Source organism: Momordica charantia (assembly GCF_013281855.1).
Source record: "Momordica charantia cultivar OHB3-1 chromosome 8 unlocalized genomic scaffold, Mcharantia_2.0 BLBB01000008.1, whole genome shotgun sequence".
In the NCBI taxonomy this organism is placed as follows: Eukaryota; Viridiplantae; Streptophyta; class Magnoliopsida; order Cucurbitales; family Cucurbitaceae; genus Momordica; species Momordica charantia.
In genome coordinates, this window is record NW_028275166.1 from 732,934 (window position 1) to 756,785 (window position 23,852).

At 34.1% G+C, this 23,852-nt stretch overlaps 2 protein-coding genes and 1 pseudogene across 4 annotated transcripts; 2 read left to right on the top strand and 1 right to left on the bottom strand.

Annotated features, from left to right (window-relative positions):
- Positions 1-936: 936 nt before the first annotated feature.
- LOC148209360 (large ribosomal subunit protein uL18-like) lies at positions 937-4,776 on the bottom strand (annotated as a pseudogene). The gene is made up of 9 exons (XR_015793174.1): positions 4,635-4,776; positions 3,513-3,582; positions 3,334-3,425; positions 2,795-2,920; positions 2,630-2,709; positions 2,366-2,482; positions 1,757-1,891; positions 1,490-1,662; positions 937-1,363 (listed from the first exon to the last, which is right to left on the bottom strand). The product of XR_015793174.1 is annotated as a large ribosomal subunit protein uL18-like (transcript).
- A 1,855-nt stretch (positions 4,777-6,631) lies between these two features.
- On the top strand, positions 6,632-10,928 carry LOC111005156 (Haloacid dehalogenase-like hydrolase (HAD) superfamily protein). The gene is made up of 7 exons (XM_022276566.2): positions 6,632-6,832; positions 7,118-7,187; positions 7,297-7,456; positions 7,896-7,977; positions 8,408-8,624; positions 9,488-9,552; positions 10,473-10,928. The coding sequence occupies exons 1-7, from the start codon at positions 6,686-6,688 to the stop codon at positions 10,725-10,727; spliced, it is 996 nt and encodes a 331-aa protein (XP_022132258.1). The 5' UTR covers positions 6,632-6,685; the 3' UTR covers positions 10,728-10,928.
- A 1,705-nt stretch (positions 10,929-12,633) lies between these two features.
- On the top strand, positions 12,634-21,297 carry LOC111005029 (mitogen-activated protein kinase homolog MMK1). 2 transcript variants are annotated; one of them, XM_088127348.1, is made up of 7 exons: positions 12,634-13,042; positions 13,140-13,269; positions 16,785-16,922; positions 18,739-19,071; positions 19,567-19,747; positions 20,436-20,646; positions 20,907-21,297. In XM_088127348.1, exons 1-6 carry the CDS (start codon positions 12,792-12,794, stop codon positions 20,609-20,611), a joined length of 1,209 nt encoding a protein of 402 aa, XP_087983474.1. In that variant the 5' UTR covers positions 12,634-12,791; the 3' UTR covers positions 20,612-20,646; positions 20,907-21,297. The 2 variants fall into 2 exon arrangements, with proteins under 2 accessions (XP_087983474.1, XP_022132067.1); XM_022276375.2 differs by lacking the exon at positions 20,907-21,297 and having other exon boundaries at positions 12,635-13,042; positions 20,436-20,863.
- Positions 21,298-23,852: the final 2,555 nt, after the last annotated feature.

A 23,852-nucleotide genomic window follows, 5' to 3' on the forward strand; every position in this document is an offset into this window, starting at 1 on the left:
ACGAAGCTGCAAAAATAATTGAAAAGGGAGAAGTGGGAGAGTGAGCTGAACTTACATGGAGATTCTGAAAGATAAATTTGGATATTGGATGAGATTGGTAAAGGAAGTTGAAAAGGAAAGTAGATAGAACGAATAGAATCGTGTGGCTTATTAGAATCGTTACCTTGAAACTTCATCTTCATCTGTTCCTCGTTGCCTCTCGTTTTTCCATTGGTGGGGCGAGACGAAATCTTGTTCTTGAATTTATGTGGTGTTTGCTCGCTGCCTCAGATCTTCTGATTATTGCTTGTCACTTCAAGATTACACTCAACTACAGATTTCTCTGCATTTCCACTAATCATTTCACTGAATTTTTACTTCGGATTATTGCTTCTCATTTCAATCAATTACATTGAATCAGAAATTATTGATGCCTCAAATTTACTTGTATTTGTTACTTGTTTTAAGTGTTAAACTTTCGGAAGTCAGAACTTTAGTCGTGAGAGAGAATTCTAGAGGCTTTTTTTTACTTCCCTTCTACTTCCCTACATATTATTATTGAAGAACTAAAATTAATATTTTTAACCTTTATGGGATAAAAACAAGTTCAAGACAAAATAATAATAATTATTATTATTATTACTGAGGATCAAAATTGGAAGGGACGGTTTGGTTAAGTTTTGAATGTTATATATAATTTTAGGCCTAAAATTCTGACGGTAACAAGTATGGGGGTTGATAAACAAGAATAGCTCCATTTGAATTTATAATATTATTATTATCAATGAAGTAGAAAAGTAAAAGTTCAAAGTGTGTTTGCTTTCCTTATTATATATAAGAATGTATGTTTCTCCGAACCCAAATTCTTATGCATATGCAAATGCAAATATTCATTTTTAAAAAGAGGTAAAAATAAATTAGAGGAGAAAAGGAACAAGTATATTGAGATGATGAAAATATAAAATCACCAGGCTCACAAATAATTCAAAATTATCAAAAGAAAATTCCTGTGATTGGGTCAGCATATCAACCATCACATAATCGATCCAATGAACAACAAAATATAAGAAAACAAAAGATGCAATTGGCAAAACTGAAAAACCAAGTTAACATCTTCATACCCAGAATCTCATAATTGAACTTTGCCAACTAAAACTAGAACATATGACAGAAACGCTTAAAAGCCTGCAAAATGGATCTTCTCAATTAAACTAAATCGTTTATAATAATGGAATTGGTTGAAATAAACAGGCATCGATTGAGTCGAATCACTCATCGTCCTCGTCGTCGTCGTCAGCTCCAGCAGAATTCAGCATTCAAGGCATTCAAACGCTCAACCAACTTGGCCTTCCTTTCTTCATACGTGAGCTTCTTCAAGTTAAACCTATCAGACAACAGTAACTCCTTAAGATTCATCAAATAATCACCGAACAATAAACAGCAGGTATCAAAGCTGAAAACTAAAAAACAAGTTTAATCATCAAATAACGAATAGAGTTTCGCCTTTTACCTCTTGTGCTCCTTTGGTGGTTGCTTCTCAGTTTTCTTCACCAACGGTTCTGAACGGATAGCAGCGTGAACTTTCTTCAACAACTCTTCAATGTTGTCAGGCTCGATTCCCTTTTTGATATAGTCGCTGAAGTGAGATGATACTATCTTCTCTGGCTCATCCTCCATCAAGGACTGTGGATTAAAAAACTCGGGGTGAACATGATTTTTTATGACTATTCTGATTTCTAAGTCAACTATTCACTGATATTAACTTCTGAAAGTTTACCCTCATGTAGGCAGCAACGTGGCCGCCAAATATGTATTTCCGGTGAACCTCAGCATCGAGCTCCTTGTTATCCTTTGAAAAACCAGCAAACCTCTTGACACTGTGTGGAACATCCAATCCACCATCCAAAGCTCCCTGTGTCATGAAAATACATATAGATTCAGTCTCTAAAAATACAATGGTTTGAGAAAGATACAAAGAGAAACTCAAGCTGTCCTGATGTGGTCAATTTGTAATCATTCAAAAATGCAGTGAACTTACAAACTCCTCACCATAGTTGTAATAAGCCACTAAGTTATAACGAACTTAGAAGATCCAACGTGGAACAGATGTCAGAAAGAACAATATATATATATATATATATATATATATATATATATTGTGTGGTGTGTGGTGGGTACACATATTTTACATATGTCAAATATTATATAGTTGGTTAAAGGATAATGGTTTAATCATTTTGTATCCAATCACGGTTTAGAAAATAAATAAAGCTACTCGTGTGACATTCATCAAACCATGTAAATCTAGAAGCACAAATAATGAAATATTATAAACAAGAAAAAGAGATGGATATTGTAGCTCATCTAACATGGACTAACTAAATACCTTGAGGGCACCAAAAACACCGTTTCCCGTTGTTGTTCGGACTAGACCAACATCAAGGAGAGCTCTGAAGGGCCTTCGGTTATCTGTGGGTTCCACAGAGAAATCCTCTCCGGTAACCTAATGATACATGATACAAATGCTTTAAGTGGACACAAATAATGATGGAACAGTTGAGCCATAACAGACAAGGTATATTATTACTTCATTTTGTTTAATTATTTGGTTTTGGTTTTAGATAAGGTCAAGAGAGGGTAGATAGAGTACCTCGAGATTACCCTCATACTCTTTGTCCATCTCAAGGCTCTTCAAGACACGGCGAGCCAAGAGAAGTCCAGTACAGTAAGCTAAACAGTATTCAGATAGGGATAAAAAGTTAATAACAGATCAAAAAGACCCGGCCCCAACAGACTTACACTTGAAAAGAAGTACCTGCCGCATAATTTGTTAGACCACTTCAAGACCATAATGAGGTAACTCGTGAGAATAAGCTGCAGCAAGAACCATATCACCAGCAATGCTAGAAGATACTATTTGTGCTGTAATATCCTTATTAGTCTACAAATAAACGTTAAGGTCTCCTTTCCCGAGCAAACATAAACAGATCTCACTATTCAAAACAAAAAATGCTCATAAAAAGTAAAGATACATATTTACAGAACATCAAAAAATAAATCATGGAAAATCAAGGGCTTGAAGTGATCTTAATAAATCATAAAAAGAGGATTGATCCGATGATCCATAAAACCTAACGCTACAATGCATCTGGGGTCGTGACGGGACTTGCGAGTGTGCATCCAAATAAAAATTCCTATTATTGAAGGAAATCATAAAGATTCCTGATTTAAAAAAATAAGTGGGGAAAAAGAGTGAGCAAGATCCAATTCACTCATGCAAGTTCGGTAGAAAAAACAGCTGTAAAATAAAACAATAAATCAATGGCACTACTTAGCCAACTGTTATGAGGATACAAATCTAATAACAAAGCGGTATTTAGGAGTGTTGTACTTGTTCTTGTCTTGATTAATGAGACGAATCCTAGCCCGATAGTCTGTCTTTCCATCTGAATATTATCAAGAGGAGAAAGCACTATCAGAAACCGACCATTAACTTTTCAAGTATATTCATGAGTACAAAAAAATGAAAATACCTCTTCTTCTCTTGTATTTGACCTGGTAGCGTTTGAAGTATGCTTTCGTCTTTTGAGCTTTAGCAAAAGCCTGCAAATAAATCATTAAAATTTGTCTGGCAATACTTTCACTGACATAAATAACAAAGCTAATCGAAACAATGCAGTTACTTGCTTCAATCATTCCCAAAAATGCCTGACGATTTCAGGCATGCTAGGAACAATTCACATATAACAATCATCAGCAAGAATCGAACATATATAAAATTCATGCGCGTTAGACTAGCTGTACTCCGACTAAGAACACATAAAGAAATGAGAAAAATTATTCTAGAAAGCAACCCAATTGAAGAACAGGCATCATGAATTAGAAATTTAAAATTTTGTGTATTTAAGTTCTAATTTTTAATTAGTATTTTAATACATATATATATAATAAACTTAAAATAAAAATGATAAATATTTGAACAATCCTATTGAAATTTCAAAAATCAAACAATCTTTTTTTAATTTCTAAATTGACCCTTCACAACACCTTTTCCAATGTGATGGGGACCTTTTTCTTCCCAGCAGCCCAGCCAAAATTAATTTTTAATGATTTCACTCATGGCCCAACCTAATTTTTCTCTCTCATAGTTAATAATCCGCCTCTCACTAAAAGAAATCTGCCTCCCACTAACCCTAATTTTCATGTACTAACAAAAAAAAACCCTAATTTTCATGTACTAAAAAAAACCCTAATTTTCATCAGCCGCCACTTCTTCTTCTTCTTCTGCATACGCGGCTCCCACCTCTCCAAGTCGCCAACCCTGCTCTGTCGCCCTTCTTCTTCTTCTTCTTCTTCTTCTTCTTCTTCTTTTCTTTTCTTCTTCAGCGTGTCGCGGCCACGATCAGGTTAGTAAAAAAGCCATAATCTTCTGTTTGTTTTTTAATCGAAACGTTTCGATTCGTCCGTTTTTTACGATTCCATCGTCGGCAACTTACGATACATGAAATTTTCGGTTCAAATCTTTTTAACAACACGGCATAACATATCAATTGAATGTATGCACGAAGATTTCCGGAAAAAAAAAAAACGAATGCAACAGACCAGAACTTCATGAAACCAAAAGACTATACAACGCAGTTGGGCAAAAATCTAACCATCTCGAGAGCGAAGAGCGAAGGCTTGAAGTACACCGAGGAATGAGAGATGCGGCGACGGCCTCCAGTCACAGATGAGTAACGAGTTGAATGATATTTGTATAGACTCTAAGGCGAGATCAACGGTTGAGATTGGTCTAGGTTTAATCTTTCCTTTTTAATTCATTTTCGGGAAAATTGATTTTTTTTTTTTTTTTTTGCACGAATTGGGTCGGCTGTTGGGCCAGAGAAGCACATTTTATTATTGGGCTTAAAGCCCAATTTCCTATCTGTCCGATTCAACTCGAGTTCCGCGCTTGCCATATGAAAATTAGGTTAAATTTCAGTTAGGTCCCTGCCATGCCATTTCCGTGTAAAATTCTCAAGTGTATTTGTATTTCGGTATTTAAAAATAACAATTTATCCTTTAGACTTAAATTGTTTTTTAAAAACTTTATTTATGATTGGAGTATATATTAACATTATAGAGGTTGATTAAAAAAGTTGTAATTTTTATAACAAATGTAAAACTGAACACAATTCTAGCTCAACTGTTTAAGAGCCAAGATATATATACGAGAAAAGTAATATTTTTTATCCATTTTAAAAGCAACCATTAAAATAATTATTAAATACATCAATTCGTTCACAATGAGAAAGAGTAGGATGGGGACTTTTTTTCGTAGACCTTTTTGTTCACAACGAAGGCAAAGTGATGCTTACCTTGTCCAAATTAATCTACATATGGTTGGAGCGATTTGGTCGAAGCTCAGTGGTAACGGAAAGTCCCTCGATTGCTTTAGATGCAAGGTCCCATCGAGTGGAAATAATATTAGATTCTATGGTAGTGTGGCACTTGTTCAATCAGAAAGAACAAAATTTAGAAGTTACAACGTGAGATGATAAAACTGGAACTGAGATAATTAACCTACAAATTTGGTGAATTAAAATTTAATTGTTCTGTGGATAATGCTTTTAACATAATCACTCGTGTTTTGACATAGTTATAGAGGACGATGATAATACAACACCACTTTTACAAGGCTTGACTTTTTCTTTTCTATTTTTCTTGCTGTGTTTTGAGGTGGTGTGTTTGTTTTATATTATTTACAAAAATAAAATAGTAATATTTTTAAAATGAATCTATTAGAATATATATTTTAAAAGTATACTGTTCAGAAGAAATTATCAACCGTCATGGTTTCGTGAGAAATTATTTTAAATTTCAGGATTTTGAATAATTCAAATAATTTTAAATTTCTAATTGCGTTTGGAACCCAATGGAATTCAAATCATTAAAAGTATAATATTTTGCTATTATATCCTTGTAATTTAAGATAATATTATATTAATAATATAATATTTTAATATAGAATAGTAATCTCAGTCATATATTAAAATCAAATAAAGATTTTAAATTAAACATTGTCAATAAAATTAAAAATGAAAAAACTTATAAACAAATACTTGAAAAAACTTAAAGTCGAATTATTTCAAATGGAAACAAAAATAATTCATATGTTTACTTTTTCTTCTAATGCAACCTCTTACTTGCTTAATATATATATATAATTTTTTTTTTGACATATTTTGATAGAAGAAAAACTCTCGTGAACTTACACAAGAAGGAAACTTTGATAGAAGAAAAACTCTCAGAAGGAAACTTTTAAAAAATTTATAAAAATGTTTTAAAAAATACTAAAGAGAAATTTTAAATGTATAAAAATTTTTATTTTGCTTCAACGATAATTGAATGTAGGGTAAATTTGAAATTAGATATTTTTTTAATTTTAAATCCTGATAAATCTGAACTATTTGAAATGTAAAATTTTGGGACTTAAATTATTTCAAATCGACTTTCAAAATCATGTATGATTGGGAATCAAATTCTAGTTCCAGGTTAGCACTCAGTTGAATTGATTAAGACGTCTATTTTGGACGGGATAATCAAGGCGTCTATTTTGGACGGGATAATCGCAGATCTAATTTCTACCACCTAAATTATAGAAAAATGTTGAGGGAAAAAATGAAAAACTTTAAGAAATTTCAGAGACCATTAATTTAAACCAACAATGGAATATTCAGATCATCAAACTTCACCTCGTCGGATTGAACGGAGTAGAGAAATGGCGCCTGGATGTTCTGTGATGTCCTCCGAGTCCCACCTGTTTCAGAGCTTGAACGGACTTCAACAGCTAGCCGAGATGCGTCGATACAAGGTAATCTGCTTGCTCACTGCTTACTCATGATTTGATCGTCTTGGATTCTGATTCGTTATACTTTATTTACTTGTTCATTCCTTTTTACTACTGAATCAAATGTTGAATTTCGACGTTCCTTTCAATTGAATCACTTCTAATTGCAACTCGATCGATTTTCATTAAATTCGAGGTGGAGAAGTCTCCATTCCTCTTTGAATCATATTCATCGTCTTTTACATGACGTGAAATGCTACATTGAAATTCTGTCTCGTGAGATCGTGATGAATGCTCGTGGCTGTGCAGGCTTGGTTTTTGGATCAATTCGGAGTTCTGCACGACGGGAAACAGCCTTATCCCGGAGCTGTTGTAGCGTGTGCGTTTCCATTCATTAGCTTTACTCGACTGGGTTAGATTCATTACAATAGAGTTTCAACATAAAATTAATAAAATCCCGTTACTTCCTTTGTCATTACATTACACAGTGAAGAAGTTGGCAGAATGTGGCACTAAGATGGTCATTATAAGTAATTCTTCAAGACGCTCATCGACGACGATGGAAAAATTGAAGAGCCTTGGATTTGACCCCAATCTATTTGTTGGAGCCATTACAAGTGGAGAACTCACTCATCAGTACCTTCAAAGGTTGGTAATCGTTTTCTGCAACATATGATACATCTCTTTGACCATAACACTCGTAATGAGAGGAAAATGAGTCAACATTATTCATCTCATCCATTGATGAGGTCACCTCTCTGATATGAACATACAGAAAACGATCAACTAACTAAGCTAACTAATTAATACAACGTTTAACTAATTCAAGTATTTACAACTAACTATAGTTAGCTTAGCTAACTGATATAACCAATAGATTATTATAGACTGTTTGCATAAAAAAATTAATAATTCCTCCATTTTTTCATCATTGTTGGTGATATAGTTAGTCATACTTTAAGTGCAGCAGCTACCTCTATTTAAGAACTTGAATCTATTACAATTATATTTGTTTATTCTTCAATATTGATTTTGTGGAAGGTCTTCCATTTTAGTGAACTCATTTTATGGTTTCTGCTATTAAAAGGAGGGATGATGCGTGGTTTGCTGCTCTTGGTAGAACTTGCATTCACATGACTTGGAGTTCCCGTGGAGCTATATCACTTGAGGTTTAGTCAGATCTGTGAATGTTTTGGCGCTTCTGATTAATGACTTGGAGTTCCTTTTTCTACAGTCAACCCACTGATCATATGTCTGCTGGTACCCCCCTCCCCAATGAATAAACTTGAGAAGTACAGTCTTAGACTCGTAGGAAAGGATAATTGTCAATTGAACTCTTTCTCAGCTGTTATAAATTATAATATCACTGGTTAAGGATCTTAGAGCCCGCCTTTCACAATTCCTTTTCCTATAGGCAAAGTGAACTGAGAATTAGTAGCGAGACACCTGCCGGCTATGAGCTATTTTTTTATTCCCTTATTTTCAACTTTCAAGGGACTAAAATGTAGAGTTACAGGAAATTGTGAAAACTTTGATGGCGGAGAAATGAAGATGTGAAGGGAAAACTTTTAGTGAACTCTGGGTTTTTCCTGTTTGTAGGGTCTGGGCTTAAGAGTTGTGGATAAGGTTGAAGAAGCCGAGTTCTTATTGGCCCATGGTACTGAAGCTTTGGGGCAGCCTTCTGGTGATTCACTTCCAATGACACTTGAGGAACTTGAGAAAATATTGGAGCAGTGTGTGGCCAAAAAGATTCCGATGGTGGTAGCTAACCCAGACTATGTGACTGTTGAGGCTAGAAATTTGCGTGTAATGCCTGGTAAGAAATTTTTTTTGATGTAGGAAGAATATGATAACTCAGGCTCTTAGTATTATGTAGGGCAATTTTTACAGGAATGTTTACGTGATTTGAGTTGTAGGATGATGAAAGGATAGATCTCAAACTTAGGAAGAGAAAACCTACTGGCATCACTTTTATCAGAATTCTAAAAAGTCACGTATGGAAGACTTTAAGAATCACACTCCTCCGAATTAGAGTTCTTATACCATACAAAGAAATGGCTGAAATACTTTCTAAATGCCCCTTGTCAGAAGGGAAATTACAAGCCTTTAATATAGTAATTCTTGACTTTCTGGGTTGTTCGTAATTACATAGCAATTGAAAATACTTGAACATGCATGCTAATAGATTCATATCAAATGTTCTTTCAACATCAAAAACTTAAATCCTTTTTAATGGTTTTTTCTTTATTGAATTCTAATTTCTCAAATAAAACTAACTTATCTCAGCGAGGGAAATCTCGAGCAAGCTTTTATCATCCAAAGTATGCAAAGTTAATGCTTTTACCTAGATACCATTAATTTCTCTCTTTTGCAGCATTTTAATAATATTAATGTATTGCCTAATTCTCTGCGACGGGAGCAAAGCTCCAACTCCCATTATCATGGAACAAATGTATTACCTAATTGTGCCATATGTTTGTGCAAATACTTTCCAAGAGGAAACTGTACGATAAGCCTAATCCCTCTCTTGATCTTTTCCTTCTAACTTGTATGTCAGGTGATATAGAATGGTGCAAGTACTGTGAGATTTGGGATGCTAACGTAGTCTACAATTCTGAAACTTAAGTCTTTTATTATTTAATTGACCTTGTATATCAAATGAATTGATGGTGGCTGCAGGTACTCTTGCATCTAAATATGAAAAGCTTGGTGGTGAAGTGAAATGGATGGGCAAACCTGATAAGGTGATTGCTGTTAATCTTTTAACCTTGCACCGATTTTTCATGTTAATGCACAATGTGCTTGGTACTAGATGCAAATAGAACCAACTTACTTGCCTTCACCTTCCATCTAAGAACGATTTACTTGACTTTTAGTCTTCTATCTAGGTCTTTGATTTGATGGTGATCTATGTCAAAACAATGTAGATGAAAGGAATCATAGTATTGGGAAGAGTATGTGTAGAGCTGTCTGGTCGAGAATCATACATCATTTTCTTTTTATATTCGTTGTATGATCTGCAGTCTGTCACGTTTTTCCATTCCTGTTTTATTTTGATATTCTGTTTTAAGTGCAAGTTTCTATCTAAGATGTCTTAGACTTTGCTTGCAAGTTCCTGCTTAGTTTCCAACACCAACCTCGAGGGAAAGTAGCAAGTTATTAATCTGCTCACCATTTTGGACGACCATCTTTAAGGTTACTTTTGAAAAAGTAGCAGCCTTTGCATTTGCTTATTACCATCTCATGTGATCAAATTAGCTTTTTGCATTTCTAGTCTGTGTTTGACATGCCTTTTAAAGTTATTACGAAGGACTACAGTATTTTTTAAAGAACTGGTAGTATTGGGTTATTTTAAAGAGTGAGTGAAAGTTTAACCCATCAATTTTTTTTAATGTTTTTAAAGCGATACTCGAGAGTAGTTGGGTTTTAGAAATAGATAAAAAGTACTTTTTAAGTGAAGCATTTTATTAATTTTCTTCCAACAAGTATTTAATAAATTAGCATGGCGTCCTCTGTGCTTGATTGCCCAAGGATTTGGCCTTGTAGATATGAAAATTCTCATTAGTCAGTTGGTTAAATTGATTGTATGCGAACTTCAATTGCTTATCACTACTATCTTCTGAGTTTGTTTCAGCCAATAAAACTTTTTTCCCTATGGTACTAGATCATCTACCAATCAGCAATGTCCATGGCTGGTGTCGATGCATCTGATTCACTTGCTGTTGGCGATTCTCTCCACCACGACATCAAGGGTGCAAATGCAGCGGGAATCCAATCGGTTTTCGTAACCGGTGGCATCCACACAACTGAACTCGGACTTGGTGATTATGGAGAAATGGCTGATTTATCTTCTATCATAGCTCTAGCTTCAAAATATAATGCTTGCCCCTCTTATATACTGCCTTCATTTACATGGTAGAGTATTTTTTGTTTAGTTGGGTAGACGGGGATTCGGTCCTTAACTTTTGGTCGAGGTTATAATTTCCTAACCAGTAACCTATGTTTATTATTACTTTTTATTTTTGTTCTATCAGAATGGTTGCCCTATTAGCACATGAGTGTTCTTTGGGCAAAGACTATGGAGGTAAAGTTTGGGACAAACATGGTTTTGATTTTTGTTTATTCATGATTTTAAGATTGGTTATTTATTTTAAATAAGCTGAATAATGGTTTAGAGCCTGATTACTTTTATTAATGGGATTTTATTTATTGTATTCATTTGACACTATACTAGCATTCATTGGTTTGGAATAGATAATAATATTAAAGTCGTTGATTTAAGAATTAATGTCGTGTTTGATATTTTTGGAGTTTTAAATGTTGGTGTTCAATAAATACTTAATCGATGACCTTGAGATGTCTATTTATTGGTGCATAACCTCTGGTTGACCTTGTAAGGTTTTTTTTTGGGACTCATTAATGCAGGAGTTTAAGGGATCAATATTGTTTTTTAAAATATTATTTAAAAAATAAATGGAGTGAATCATAATATAATATATATATATATATTTTATAGATTACCAAAAAATAAAATGTTTTTAATAAAATTAAATACAACATAGACTTCTAGTTGTGTGATTTTGGACTATCAATGAGTTAATTGGTTCCGTGCACGTCACTTCGATGAAAGGAAGTGTTGCAGTGTAAGATGTAATAGACAGACCGATGCAATGTTTGTCATATGCACCAAAGTATGTCAAAGTTTAAAATGTGGTCGAGTTTCAATAAGTGAAATAGTTTGGTTATGTATATTTTCTCCAACATTTACATAGACGTGACAATTAGTCACCTATATTTTCATATTAAATATTTTGACTTACTTAGGTCCCACTCGGTCTTACTTTGTCCCACCTATGTCTATTGGTGTTATGATATACTATATTGCTCTTAAACATGTAGATTAATGGTTAACAGTGGCGAATATTTGTTTTGTTTGTTTTTCTATTCTCACACCCATTGTCATGAAACATTCCCATTAGGCCATCACAGAAATCATTCAGAACAAATATGTATATCTTTCCTCTTTTGAGAAAATATGTATATTTTTCATTGGTGAAACTAAATATATTAAAAATAAGATGATCAATACCATCAACTTTTATATGTAAATACTCAAAGTAAAAAATATATATGTTATGTATGTACATGTGTGTATATATTTGAAACAAAGTAAAAGTATATATTTCTTTTGAGTACCTAAGCGAACGTATTTTAATCATTAGATAAGTCATCTAAATAATGTAACAAACATGCATATTGGTACTATATATAAATTTTATTCATATTTTAACTATTTAAAAACTGAATAATTTTTTTTAAATGATTATGTGTGTTTGAGAGTGATGATAGGACGAATGATTTTAGAAAAAGATATTTATGTATAATTAATTTTTCAAAATTACCGAAGACATTTAAAAATCAATTTAAAGTACTTTTAAGCTTTCATAAAATCAAAATTTTAATTTGCCAAACATTATAATGGAAAAAAAGTGATTTTGACAATGACAAACACTCACAAACACACAATAATTCAACTAGTTATGATACATATCCTCGATTCAAATCTCCATCCCTAAAAAAATATTAAAATAATGTCACAATAAATCAACTAAAAGTATTGACAAGACCGTATTAAACTTACAGTAAAAAAACGAAAAAAGAGTAAGATAAATTAATACCAAAATGGAATCTATATAGAAAAGGAAAAGAAAATTGAATGCAAGTAATGAATTAACTAATTTGTTTGTTGTATTTTCATCCCTGTCGTTGGGAAATGTTGTGGATAAAATGCAAGAATACAACGAAAAGGGGAAGAGGAAGAAGGGCTGCGGAAACTTTTTTTTTTTTTTTTTAATGATAATGGAAGAGAAAGAGTAGGGACAGACAGATCAGATCCATCAAATTGACCAAAATCAGACATTAGGGCTTTAAATTTTCAAATTCAGCAGTAAAAAAAGCCAATCGGCATCCGAGCCCAATTTTAATGGACGACGGAGGAGCTGCTCAGCCGGACGACACCGTCATGTCGGAGGCGGCGTCTGTTCCGCCGCAGCAGCACGACCCCGCGGCGCACCAGCACCAGCCGCCGCCGATGGGGATGGAAAATATTCCGGCGACTTTAAGCCACGGAGGGAGATTCATTCAGTACAACATCTTTGGCAACATCTTCGAAGTTACGGCCAAGTACAAGCCTCCCATCATGCCTATTGGCAAAGGCGCTTACGGCATCGTCTGGTCTGTACCATACCCTAGTCCTTATGTTTTCTTCAAGAGTCTTCTCTCTATTTTTTGCCGCTGTTTTTGATTTTGGGACTGCGCTTTGATTGATCAGTTCCGCTCTGAACTCCGAGACAAACGAGCACGTTGCGATCAAGAAGATTGCGAATGCGTTCGACAACAAGATCGATGCCAAGAGAACTCTTCGTGAGATCAAGCTTCTCCGGCATATGGATCATGAAAACGTCAGTGAGTGGTTAATAGATTTATATGGAGTGTTGTTTCCTTTACATTTTATTGCCTTTTAACAGTTTATCGAGCTCAAGGATTTTCTATGCCTTCTTTTTCATCCTTTATCTCGAAACCTGGAAGATACGTAATTTTTCTGGACGTTTACGCTTAAATTTTTAATTTTTTTTTTAATCACATTCATTAGTTATAGTTATTGGCTAATTGGTAAAATGCATTCTTATTTCTCTTAATTGCTCGAAAGCTGGTATCCCTTCCAGTTTCCTCCTTCCTCTGGTGCATATGTAAAAAGAACTATCCTTGAGGAGTCCCCGATGAAGCAATAACCTTGGAACATACATAGAGTAGAATTCCTGTACGATATTGAGGCGATTGGCAGAATGATTTTTCTTGCTTTAAGTCCTCACTCTTGTATCACAATCAACGATTCATATACAAGAAAACGAATACATAATGCTGTCCCTAAGTCTGAAATGGAAATCAGAACTCTTACAGTCTTACTAATATATAAGTCACTGTGTGACAAGCCTTTTCATTCTAAATCCTCACTGGTTTTCTATAAACTTACATTGTAGCATGACAGTACTATATCATTGCATGAAGGAATGTTTTATCTCTCTCTGTCTCTCTCTTAATGGGAAACAAGATCTTCATTAAGGATAATGAAGATGTAAGAGATATAGGAAATAAAACAGGTAGTAAGAGACTTACGGAATAGGACAGAGGAAAGGTGAAACTCCTTCCTTTATTAAAGGGAAATTCGAGAGTCTGCAATCTTGACGACGACTTAAAAAACTACTCATTCCTCACTAGCCTTTCCCCCCTTTTATTACAGACACTCATTGTGATTGTGACTGCGTACACTCTTATTCCAGCCATCTATCCAACTCTCCTTGATGTCTTTTCCCCTTTCCGATATAGGTGCATGCTTTGGTGTTCTATCAAGAACATAGATACATAAAGGTCCCTCGAACAAGTTTGCAACTTATATCCTAGCTTACTAAGAACACGGGGAAGTTGTCTGTTCCTATATACACAAGTCAGAGAAGATTAAAGCAGGGCATGAAAGTGTCCTATATTCCAAAATTTCAAGATTCAACACCTTTGACTTTAAAAATGGATTTATATCTCCATACATAAAGGTCCTTCGAACAAGTTTGCAACTTATATCCTAGATTGCTGGGGAAGTGGTTTGTTCCTATATACACAAGTCAGAGAAGATTAAAGCAGAACATGAAAGTGTCCTATATTCCAAAATTTCAAGATTCAACACCTTTGACTTTAAAAATGGATCTATATCTCCATATTTAAAGTTGTTGACATGGGAAAGGGGTGACGGTGACCAAATGAGGTGTCTTCCCACCATCTTTGACTTCCAATTCCCTCTCCAGGCGAGCATTATAAATTTTTTCCTAGAGCCCAAAGGTGATTATATGGACCTATGGTTTTAAGCTTAAAAAGAGGGCTAGGTTCTTTGGCCTAATGCAATATGAGTAATCTTTTCGGAAAACACGGTTAGAGAGGAATAGGAGGTTTGTAATTGTTTTTTAGAAAAATATTTATTTGTTTTTATTTATAATTTAAGAAATCTAGTAATATCAAGAGAAGAAATTACAAAAAGAGTAGATGTAAGCTATCCATCTGAAGTGCTGAAGGGGCTTATCAGACAGGGACTCCAATTGGCTAAAATCAAAGAGGAACTCTCGTTATAAAAAGATCTAGAAAGGATACACCAATAGAAGCCAACAATCTAGCTAAATTCTCCAAGTCTCTATCCTTATCTTCAAAAATTCTTTGTAGCCTTCATCATCAATTTTCTTAGGGGAGTGTAAAACTAAAAAGATCCAACAAAAAAGACTGTCCTTGACTGAAAGTGTTTTTTGTAGCTTCCACTCGGAGCACTAGTTGCAAACCTTTTTCTTTTTAATTTTTTCCTCTTTCCTCTATTGTCTCCAGTAGGCGAGCATTTGTATAGCCAGAACCAGGAGGCTTTTCCCCTTCCTTTTGTTCATTTTCATGTTGTTAATGAATTTGTTTCTTATAAAGAAAACTAGAAAAGTAACTGGCTGATGCGATACAGGACTCCTTAAGAGTATAAAAAGGAATTGAATGAAAGGGTAAATAGTGAAAAGAGAGGAATACTCTACTCAACAAACTCATTGGATGTTCGATTCTGTTACAAATTCTGTTCAGATTTTCATCCAAGGCAATAGTTATTGAGATAAAGATCACAAACCTTATGCACTTAAAAGAATACAATTGGATGATATTTCCTATCCTCGTACAATATTTCTTTTGCTTGAATTCATAAACACGATTGAATTCATAGGAAATGTAAAATTATGAAGGATAAATTGCAAATTACATCTATGCTGTTCAGTCTACTTACGAATATCATCTATACATTATCTTATTGAGATCATAAAATATTGTATTTTAAACAATTATACACTATTACATTTAGATCCAACTTTTTTGGTTAATACTAACAAATTTAATGTGGTTGGGTAATGTTTTATCGTGAGTTAAAGTGGGAGAGTAGTTTTTGAAACTTATCCTAGATTTTTAATGTGTCATGTTAGCTTGGTTGTATTAATGGAAACTTTATTTGAGGGGAAACTGTGGACCTTTCTAAAGGATTTATGATTTAAAAACAAATAATACAAGAGGCTTTTAAACTTCTAGCACAAAGGTTACTTAAGCAATTTGTCAAATAATGAAACTAATTACTTAACATGATCTAATATGTAGGAAATCTAATACGCAGATATATTGAAATTCCAAAAATTACAAAAAAAAAAGAAGTTATAATGCATTAATTGCTCCTGCATTTAGCAGTTGCTATCCTGTCTATAAAACTAGGGTGTAGACTAGGGCAAATATTTTTATAAGAATTAAGATATAACCTACTATATAATGATCCCTTTTAGTGAACTCAATTACTCTAAAATTACATGAAAAAGCTGAAATTTGCAATCGTACGTCCTACGCCATCAATATATTTTTAACCTTTAAAAAGGAACAAAATGTCATAACGGTTGAGCTATGCTCATGTTGGCAAAAGAAGAACCAATTGGTTTAATTTGGATGTCATGACATATTTTGGAAGTACTTAATTATGGAATGATATTACTCTGATCTTGAATCATTGTATTATAATTTCTTAAATGTTTAAAATGTACTCTAGGTTTATTACGTTGGATTTTGTTTTGTTCTATTTTTCACTCAACTCTCTCTCTCTCTCTCTCTCTCTCTCTCTCTCTCTCTCTCTCTCTATATATATATATATATATATATATATATATATAAGGTGGTAGTTTCTGTACTATCACAATAATTTTGTGAAAGTTATGTACCTTTGAATTGAATTATTGTACCCATATAGATGATGTTTTAGTCTAAGGGAATTCCATGTGGTTTTTAGTTTGATTATGCTATTGCCCCCAATGAGATGCAGTTATAGTGTCTTTGAGATGTTGGTTAACTTGTATTGTTGATGATGGTGATTCAGGTTGTTGCAATTAGGGATATCATACCTCCGCCTCAAAGGGCAACGTTTAATGATGTTTATATAGCATATGAGCTAATGGATACTGACCTTCATCAAATAATTCGTTCAAACCAAGCATTATCAGAGGAGCATTGTCAGGTTACATTCTGTACATGTACTTGTTGATTGATTACTTTTGCATTTTAAAATTCATTCCGATATCAGCCCTCTGGATCATTTGGAACTTATACGTTCTTCCAACTAATTTTAGTAAATCTTCTGAAGCATTTTAAAGTAAGTTAGTTGGCTAAGATTGATGTCGGATAATCTTTTTTGTTGGTTCAATGTTGATGCCGTGCTTCGTAAAAATCTTGGGCTAGCTTTAAAACATCAAAATGGACTACCCCTGGTAGGGTGGTATAGGTCCTGTTTCAGATGAGATTATCACAAAGATGGTTAGAGGTCTGTTGAAAAGACTGCATTATGTCGATAGTTTGTACTTGGGTGAAAGTCCCTACATTTTTTGTTCTTTACTATCTGGGGAGTTTTTTTTCCCTCCCTTGATCATAGCCTCAAAGGTTTTAGGTGGACACCTCGTTCTCCTTTACCTTCCCATAATCTTTCTTCTCATGTATCTTCTTACAATCTTTCCTGTTTTTCTGTTTTCCCCTCGGTGGCTTTGGGTCTTTGTTTTGTGTTCAAGGCCCTATTTTGCTCATCTTTTTACTTATCTAAATAAATCTCTATGGTGCAAGTGGCCATTTATTCTTCCTTTCTTCTAATCAGCTATTTCAGTGAAAATTTAGGTCGGGTATTTATGATCAAAATTAATTGGTGACAATCTTGTGATACCAGATGTTCTTCTTTCAATATGTGCCCAAGTGTTATTCCATTGATCTTGGGTGAAAGAATGAGACTTGGGAACTCTTGGCACTGGTTCTTTTAATCAGGATGGACTTATAAATTAGTGGCTAGGCAGATGTTGATCTTGAAGAAATTGATCTCAACACTGGCAGATATATTTTATGATGGTGCTCAAATTAAACTTTGACAAGCAATGTAAATCTTGGAGAGTATTCAAATTCAAAGTTTAGATTAGACTAAGAAGATTATAATCAATTACAAAGCCAACCATAATGGTAATAATAAATTACAAATTTGGAAGATTTCTTTCAAATATTCTTCTACTGTGACCTAGCAGAAGCTTCAACTCTAGAAGAGCCGTTAGGGATCAAGAGCTATGGGAATGGAGCACTCTAATGCAAATAATTGAAGATCTATAGGCTGAGAGGTACAAATAGTAGGAAGATGTGTAATCTGGATGTCTTGGGGCTATTTTCACCTAATGAGTCTCGTTTATATTCTTCCTTTATCCTTGAAAACAGGGTGGCAGAGAGCACTAGAACTCCGGAAAAGGTCATGTTTTTCAAATAGTGTATGGCTGCCATAACAACCAGGCTTTAGAGGGTGTATTTTACCTCCTAATAAGCTGGAAAACAACCAGGCTTTCAACGGGAAGTGAGTGTTTGGTGAAACTCTGGAAAGAAGTTTGATTTGAGTGTCCTTTTTAAATGCTTATCCTAGATTGTTCAAACTTGTTGACGGGAAATAGCCTTCCATTCAGTCTATGTGGAATGCCAAGAACATGTTGAAACCTAAACTTTACAAGATTTCTTTATGAGAGAGAGGAAGAAGAGGACTTAGATTTAATTCAGATTCTTGAATTCTTTGTCTTCTAATGGTTCTAAGTATTGGATCTTGGTCAATCTTTTGATTGTGAAAAGAATTCTGTTTAGATGCTTTAGATAGACAACAAGATTTTAAAATTTGAGGATTGTGAGAAACAACTTGGTGTAAAAAATGCAGGTAGCTTTTTTTGCCTTCGTACCAAATCCAACCATGCTAATAAAGTAGTGTTCGACCATGTTGAACATCCTGTACGTCAAAATAATTACTATCTTTATGTATCATGCAGTACTTCCTGTACCAGATTCTTCGTGGATTGAAGTACATACATTCAGCAAATGTTTTGCACAGAGATTTGAAGCCCTCCAATCTGCTATTAAATGCCAACTGTGACCTGAAAATATGTGATTTTGGACTTGCTCGTGTTACTTCAGAAACTGACTTTATGACAGAATATGTGGTTACAAGATGGTACCGTGCACCAGAGCTATTACTTAACTCATCTGATTACACAGCAGCTATTGATGTCTGGTCTGTTGGTTGTATTTTTATGGAACTGATGGATCGGAAGCCCTTGTTTCCTGGTCGAGATCATGTGCATCAGTTACGCTTGCTTTTGGAGGTAATTTCATAGTCACTCTTGATACTCTTTATGGTTGGGTTCTTAAAAGCAATCATCTAAGTTTGATGGTTGCAAATAATCTGTCACCGTTGTTTGATAAAGTTCATTTTAATTAAATTGAAATATATAAATAGAAAAGAGAGAACGTCCATGTGCTTTGTTTGAGTGTATTTAAAAGTTTTTCTGAGCTGAACTAACCAAAACTAAACTTATTTTGTACATAACAGAACCAGACCACACTGAATCTGAAGAGGTTCTGTTCAGTTCTGACTCTTTGGTTTTGTTTTGGTCCATGTTACAGAAATCAAATTAAAAGTGGCTGATATTCACCCTCATTATGCATATATGATATATGTATGTGCATCTGAATAGTTTCAGACGTAAAATACCCCCAGAAGCAACTAACATGAAACATATCCGTACTTCACAAACAATTCTTATTCTTGTTGTTATTCACATGTTTACTGTTTTAGTCTGCTCCATTCTATCATGCAGCTGATTGGCACTCCATCAGAGGCTGATCTTGGTTTCTTGAACGAGAATGCTAAAAGATATATACGGCAACTTCCTATATACCAACGGCAGTCATTCACTGAAAAGTTTCCACATGTCCATCCTGCAGCCATTGATCTGGTGGAGAAGATGCTAACATTCGATCCAGGACGGAGAATTACCGGTGAGATTTACTGTTGCAATTGTTTGCATAGCAATCTTGTTACATTCCTGCAAAATGGCTTTATAAAATTTGATAAAAATAGAGGAGTTTCTTTTCCCTAAAAAAAACCATCGAGATCAAATCAACCGGGACTTTATCGTCTTTTAAGTAAAAAGGTCTCACAAAATCCAGATGCTGTATGTATATCCTGAAGTCAAATAGGGCATTGCTAATTTATCCATCTCCTCAATTAGATGCAAATCCTAATTAGGATACAGGCCAAACCCAAACCTGTTTCTACACGTACTAGTTGATTTCCTCATTCAGGTGTTTCAATTGTCCGACTTCTGAACTATGTAGACGGCCATTTTTCTGTTAGTTCATTCTTTTTCTTGGAACATTTTAGTGTATGCGGGTTTCTTTTTTGTTGCCTGATCGGTTGGCAAATATTAAATGCATCTCACTGTTTTCAAAATGAGCCAACTTTACATGCAAGATTTATCTTTCTATATTCAAACATTAAAACATCATGTAGACTGTGACCTTTCTCTGGATTGTGGTAGATATGCCAATATTTGATTCTTTGAATCATTCTTATTATGACCTTACTTGAACCGGACCTGTGTACTTTTGTGTTGTAAGGAGTCGAAGAACTTAAATAGTCAATCTTATTTGTGGATTTTATTAACATCTACCTACGTTTTTGCAGTTGAAGATGCTCTAGCTCATCCTTATTTGACTTCATTACATGACATTAGTGATGAGCCCGTGTGCATGACGCCCTTCAGCTTTGATTTTGAGCAGCACGCACTTACGGAGGACCAGATGAAAGAGCTGATCTATCGAGAGGCACTTGCATTTAACCCTGAGTATCATCACCAATAATGAGCTATGTTATTTGCTGGAGGATTGTTTGATCTGTATGATCTCTTTATTCTGTATGTTCATTATTAATTCCTTTGTGTATATTAACTGGCATTCACACGTCTGGGATGGCTTTGGAATCAAAATTGTCTGAGTATGGCCAGAATTAGGACTGCAAGAATCTTCATGTTCATGAAGTTGTATCTGCCCTTTCTTCTTCTACTACTTGTTCTATTGTTCATCAATTGAATCCAGGTTGTTCATTATGAGTTAGAGGTTGATTTACGATTCTATTTATTTGTGTTCACTTCATCAGAACCAAATACTTTGGGGCAATCAGCTGGATGATGAAACTTATGGTGGCACAAAACAGTTGCTGTGATCACCATCTATTTGCACTTTCGTTGTCGTTGCCACGATCGTCAAGGCAAGTCTCTACTACTTCCTGTTATATTTGATTTTTTTGGTTCCTTCATTTGCTCACGATAAGGATATAGTAGAGTGAAGCCCGGGTTCAGGTTCTAGAGCTGATGACAAAGCCAATTCTCCAGCTTTGGAGAGCAAAAGGGTCGATATGCAATGTATTTGATAACTTGGAGAATGGTTTATCTATATGTTCAATTGTTGAAAAGGCAAACATAGTTCATGTTGAATAGAGGAGAGAAAGATCCATAAAATATAAGTAAATTACAATATCGTTCTTGGTATGTTTGGTGAAATCAAAGGTGAAATCACACGCAGAACTAAGACCTAAATCATACACTAGCATTTTGTAGGGGTTAATAAGGATGCATGCCCTCCTACCATTTATAATATATTTTTTACTTTGCAAAAAAATAATAAATAATAAAATACAAAGAAGAAAAAGAATATATAAAAAGCTTTACTCATTAGCCACTTGGTAAGCTAAATTTTTTAAGGTTATTTTTTATCTCCTTTTTTAGTTTGTTATTATGGATAATTTGTTTTTTTTTAACAAATAATTAACGTTCTTTTCAAGGATGGTTTAAATAGTCCCATATTGTACTATAAAAAAAAAGCCACCAATGGCAATTCTAGAGAACAATTTGAACACATACCCAAAACAATTCTTCCAAATTTAGCAGGAAAATAATTATGTAATTCGTTATTTTACAATTTAACTCTCTCTTTGTTTACTTATACTACTAATGATTCTTTTATTGTTTACAAGTTTGGGAGTGTATCGGTGGATTAGCCCTCGTCCTCTTTGTTGGCGCCTTTTTTCCTATTCCAAAAAAATTCACTTTTCAGATTTGGATGAAAGCCGGAAAAGGAAAGGAAAAAAAAGGAAGCTGGCGAACTATGCACTGACTTTTCTGAAAGTGCAAAAGATAATAGTCCTTTTTCAATCATAACTGAATTAACTTCACATGCGGGAAAGATTGGTTTTATTTAATAATTTGAAAAGATGCCCACTGTGTCCATTATTCTTACAAATAGTCGTTGACAGAATATGATTTGGATCTGGATCTTGAGCCTGACACCCAAACCTTCGGCCACTGCGTCAACATGTTCGAATTGGGTATTGTGTTAACCTTGGAAAGCAACGGCGTACACATGATTTAATATCGTGGTCATGCCGAAATTGCTCACAGCACAACAACTATCTTTTCATCTCATTTCTCCTGTGATTCTAACAATAATTTGGGATGTGGCATATATGTGGGAATAAGCTTCAGAATTAGCATTATTAAAAAAAAAATTCCTAAATTTGATACACTTATGAAGTTTTGAGGGAAAAGAATATTTTTTCTGATACATTATATATTCAAATAAGATAAAGTGGTGCGTCATATTATATTCCAATTATAATTTATTATGTTATTTTATTAATTTGCAATAAAGTACGTCAAACATATATTACTTTATTAATATTCATTGAAATTTTGAGCAGTGTAAGAATACAACGTGTTTCACATGTTTGCAATATTTTTAATGTTTTTTTTTTCTTTTTGAGGGAAAATAGTTTTAACGTTTTTATCGGAAGAAAAAAAAAAGTTTCAGATGAAGCATTCATAGAACGAGTTCAGTACCACGACAACGCGCGTTGAAAAAAAAAAATACATATATATATATATTTTTTGTTCTTTTACTAACTTAATTATTATTTCGAGTTATTTATTTTTTGAGATATTTAATTATTTATTAAAATAATTATTTTAAATCGTAGAAATTCATTGATATAATAAATTAACGTTTTTAATAACACTTATTTGTGTAATGTGTTTTCCTACTAATGATTAGTTGTAATTTTAATTTAAGATTAAAAAGATTTTTTAATACAAAAATTAAGTTTAAAATGAAATTTATTGGTTATTGGGTAAGTGTGCTCCCGAGAGAGGATTACTTAGGGCCTGTTTGATAACCATTTTAGTTTTTGGTTTTTGATTTTCCGTTTTTAAAAAACAAAAACCATATATGTTTGATAACTATTTTTTGTTTATTGTTTTTAAAAAACAAAAAACCAAAACATGTTTGGTAACCATTTTTAGTTTTTAGTTTTTAAAAAGTTAAAACATTGAAAATACATATTAGAGGGAAAAAATTTTATGTGGAGTAGAGATGATGTGGGTGTGAGTGAAGATGCTCTCCCCCATTATCGGGCTCATGAAAATTTTTAGTCTCCGTCTCCACCTCGTTCTTGGGTCCGAAAGATGTTCTCGAGAAAAATTATCAGTTTTATAATTTTTTTTAATTATTTAAAAAATGGAATCGAGAGCGGGGACGGGGACATGCATTTTCTATTTTTGGGACCTACAGAAATCTTTGTCTTCCCCTGTAGAAACAGTAAAATATATATGTAAATAAACTTTTGGAAGATAAATTTTAGAGAGATATATAAAAACATCTAGGAAAAAAATAGGTTGAGAAAAGTTAAAGACAAAAAGAGAAAAATTTTGGAGAAAAAAATAAAGTCGAGAGGAAAAGATATTGTTTGGGGAAGAGAATACCCTGGACACGTGGAGGACCCCTATTGGTGCTCCAAGATGACTCATGAGTCATGCCCAGCTCGGACCGCCGAGATCACCACCACTAGCGTTGACAGATGCTAAGTATGAGGGCCGAGGTGAACCTGGCCGAGGTCCGATCTACCGGGAAGCTCGGTGGGGGCCGATGTGAGCTACTGTCAGCGGCGTGATTATCGGGTGTAACCGTCGGTCCCGAGATTACCGGGTGTAACCGACGGTCCCGAGATTACCGGGTGTAACCGACGGTCCCGAGATTACCGGGTGTAACCGTC

What these genes read in the sequence shown, in the direction of transcription:
- LOC111005156 (XM_022276566.2), top strand. Translation starts at nt 6,686, where the DNA reads ATGGAATATTCAGATCATCAAACTTCACCTCGTCGGATTGAACGGAGT. An exon ending in TCCCGGAGCTGTTGTAGCGT is followed by an intron (nt 7,188 to 7,296) that starts GTGCGTTTCCAT and finishes TACATTACACAG; the next exon opens with TGAAGAAGTTGGCAGAATGT. An exon ending in GGATGGGCAAACCTGATAAG is followed by an intron (nt 9,553 to 10,472) that starts GTGATTGCTGTT and finishes CTATGGTACTAG; the next exon opens with ATCATCTACCAATCAGCAAT.
- LOC111005029 (XM_088127348.1), top strand. Translation starts at nt 12,792, where the DNA reads ATGGACGACGGAGGAGCTGCTCAGCCGGACGACACCGTCATGTCGGAG. An exon ending in GGCATATGGATCATGAAAAC is followed by an intron (nt 13,270 to 16,784) that starts GTCAGTGAGTGG and finishes ATGGTGATTCAG; the next exon opens with GTTGTTGCAATTAGGGATAT. An exon ending in TATCAGAGGAGCATTGTCAG is followed by an intron (nt 16,923 to 18,738) that starts GTTACATTCTGT and finishes TGTATCATGCAG; the next exon opens with TACTTCCTGTACCAGATTCT.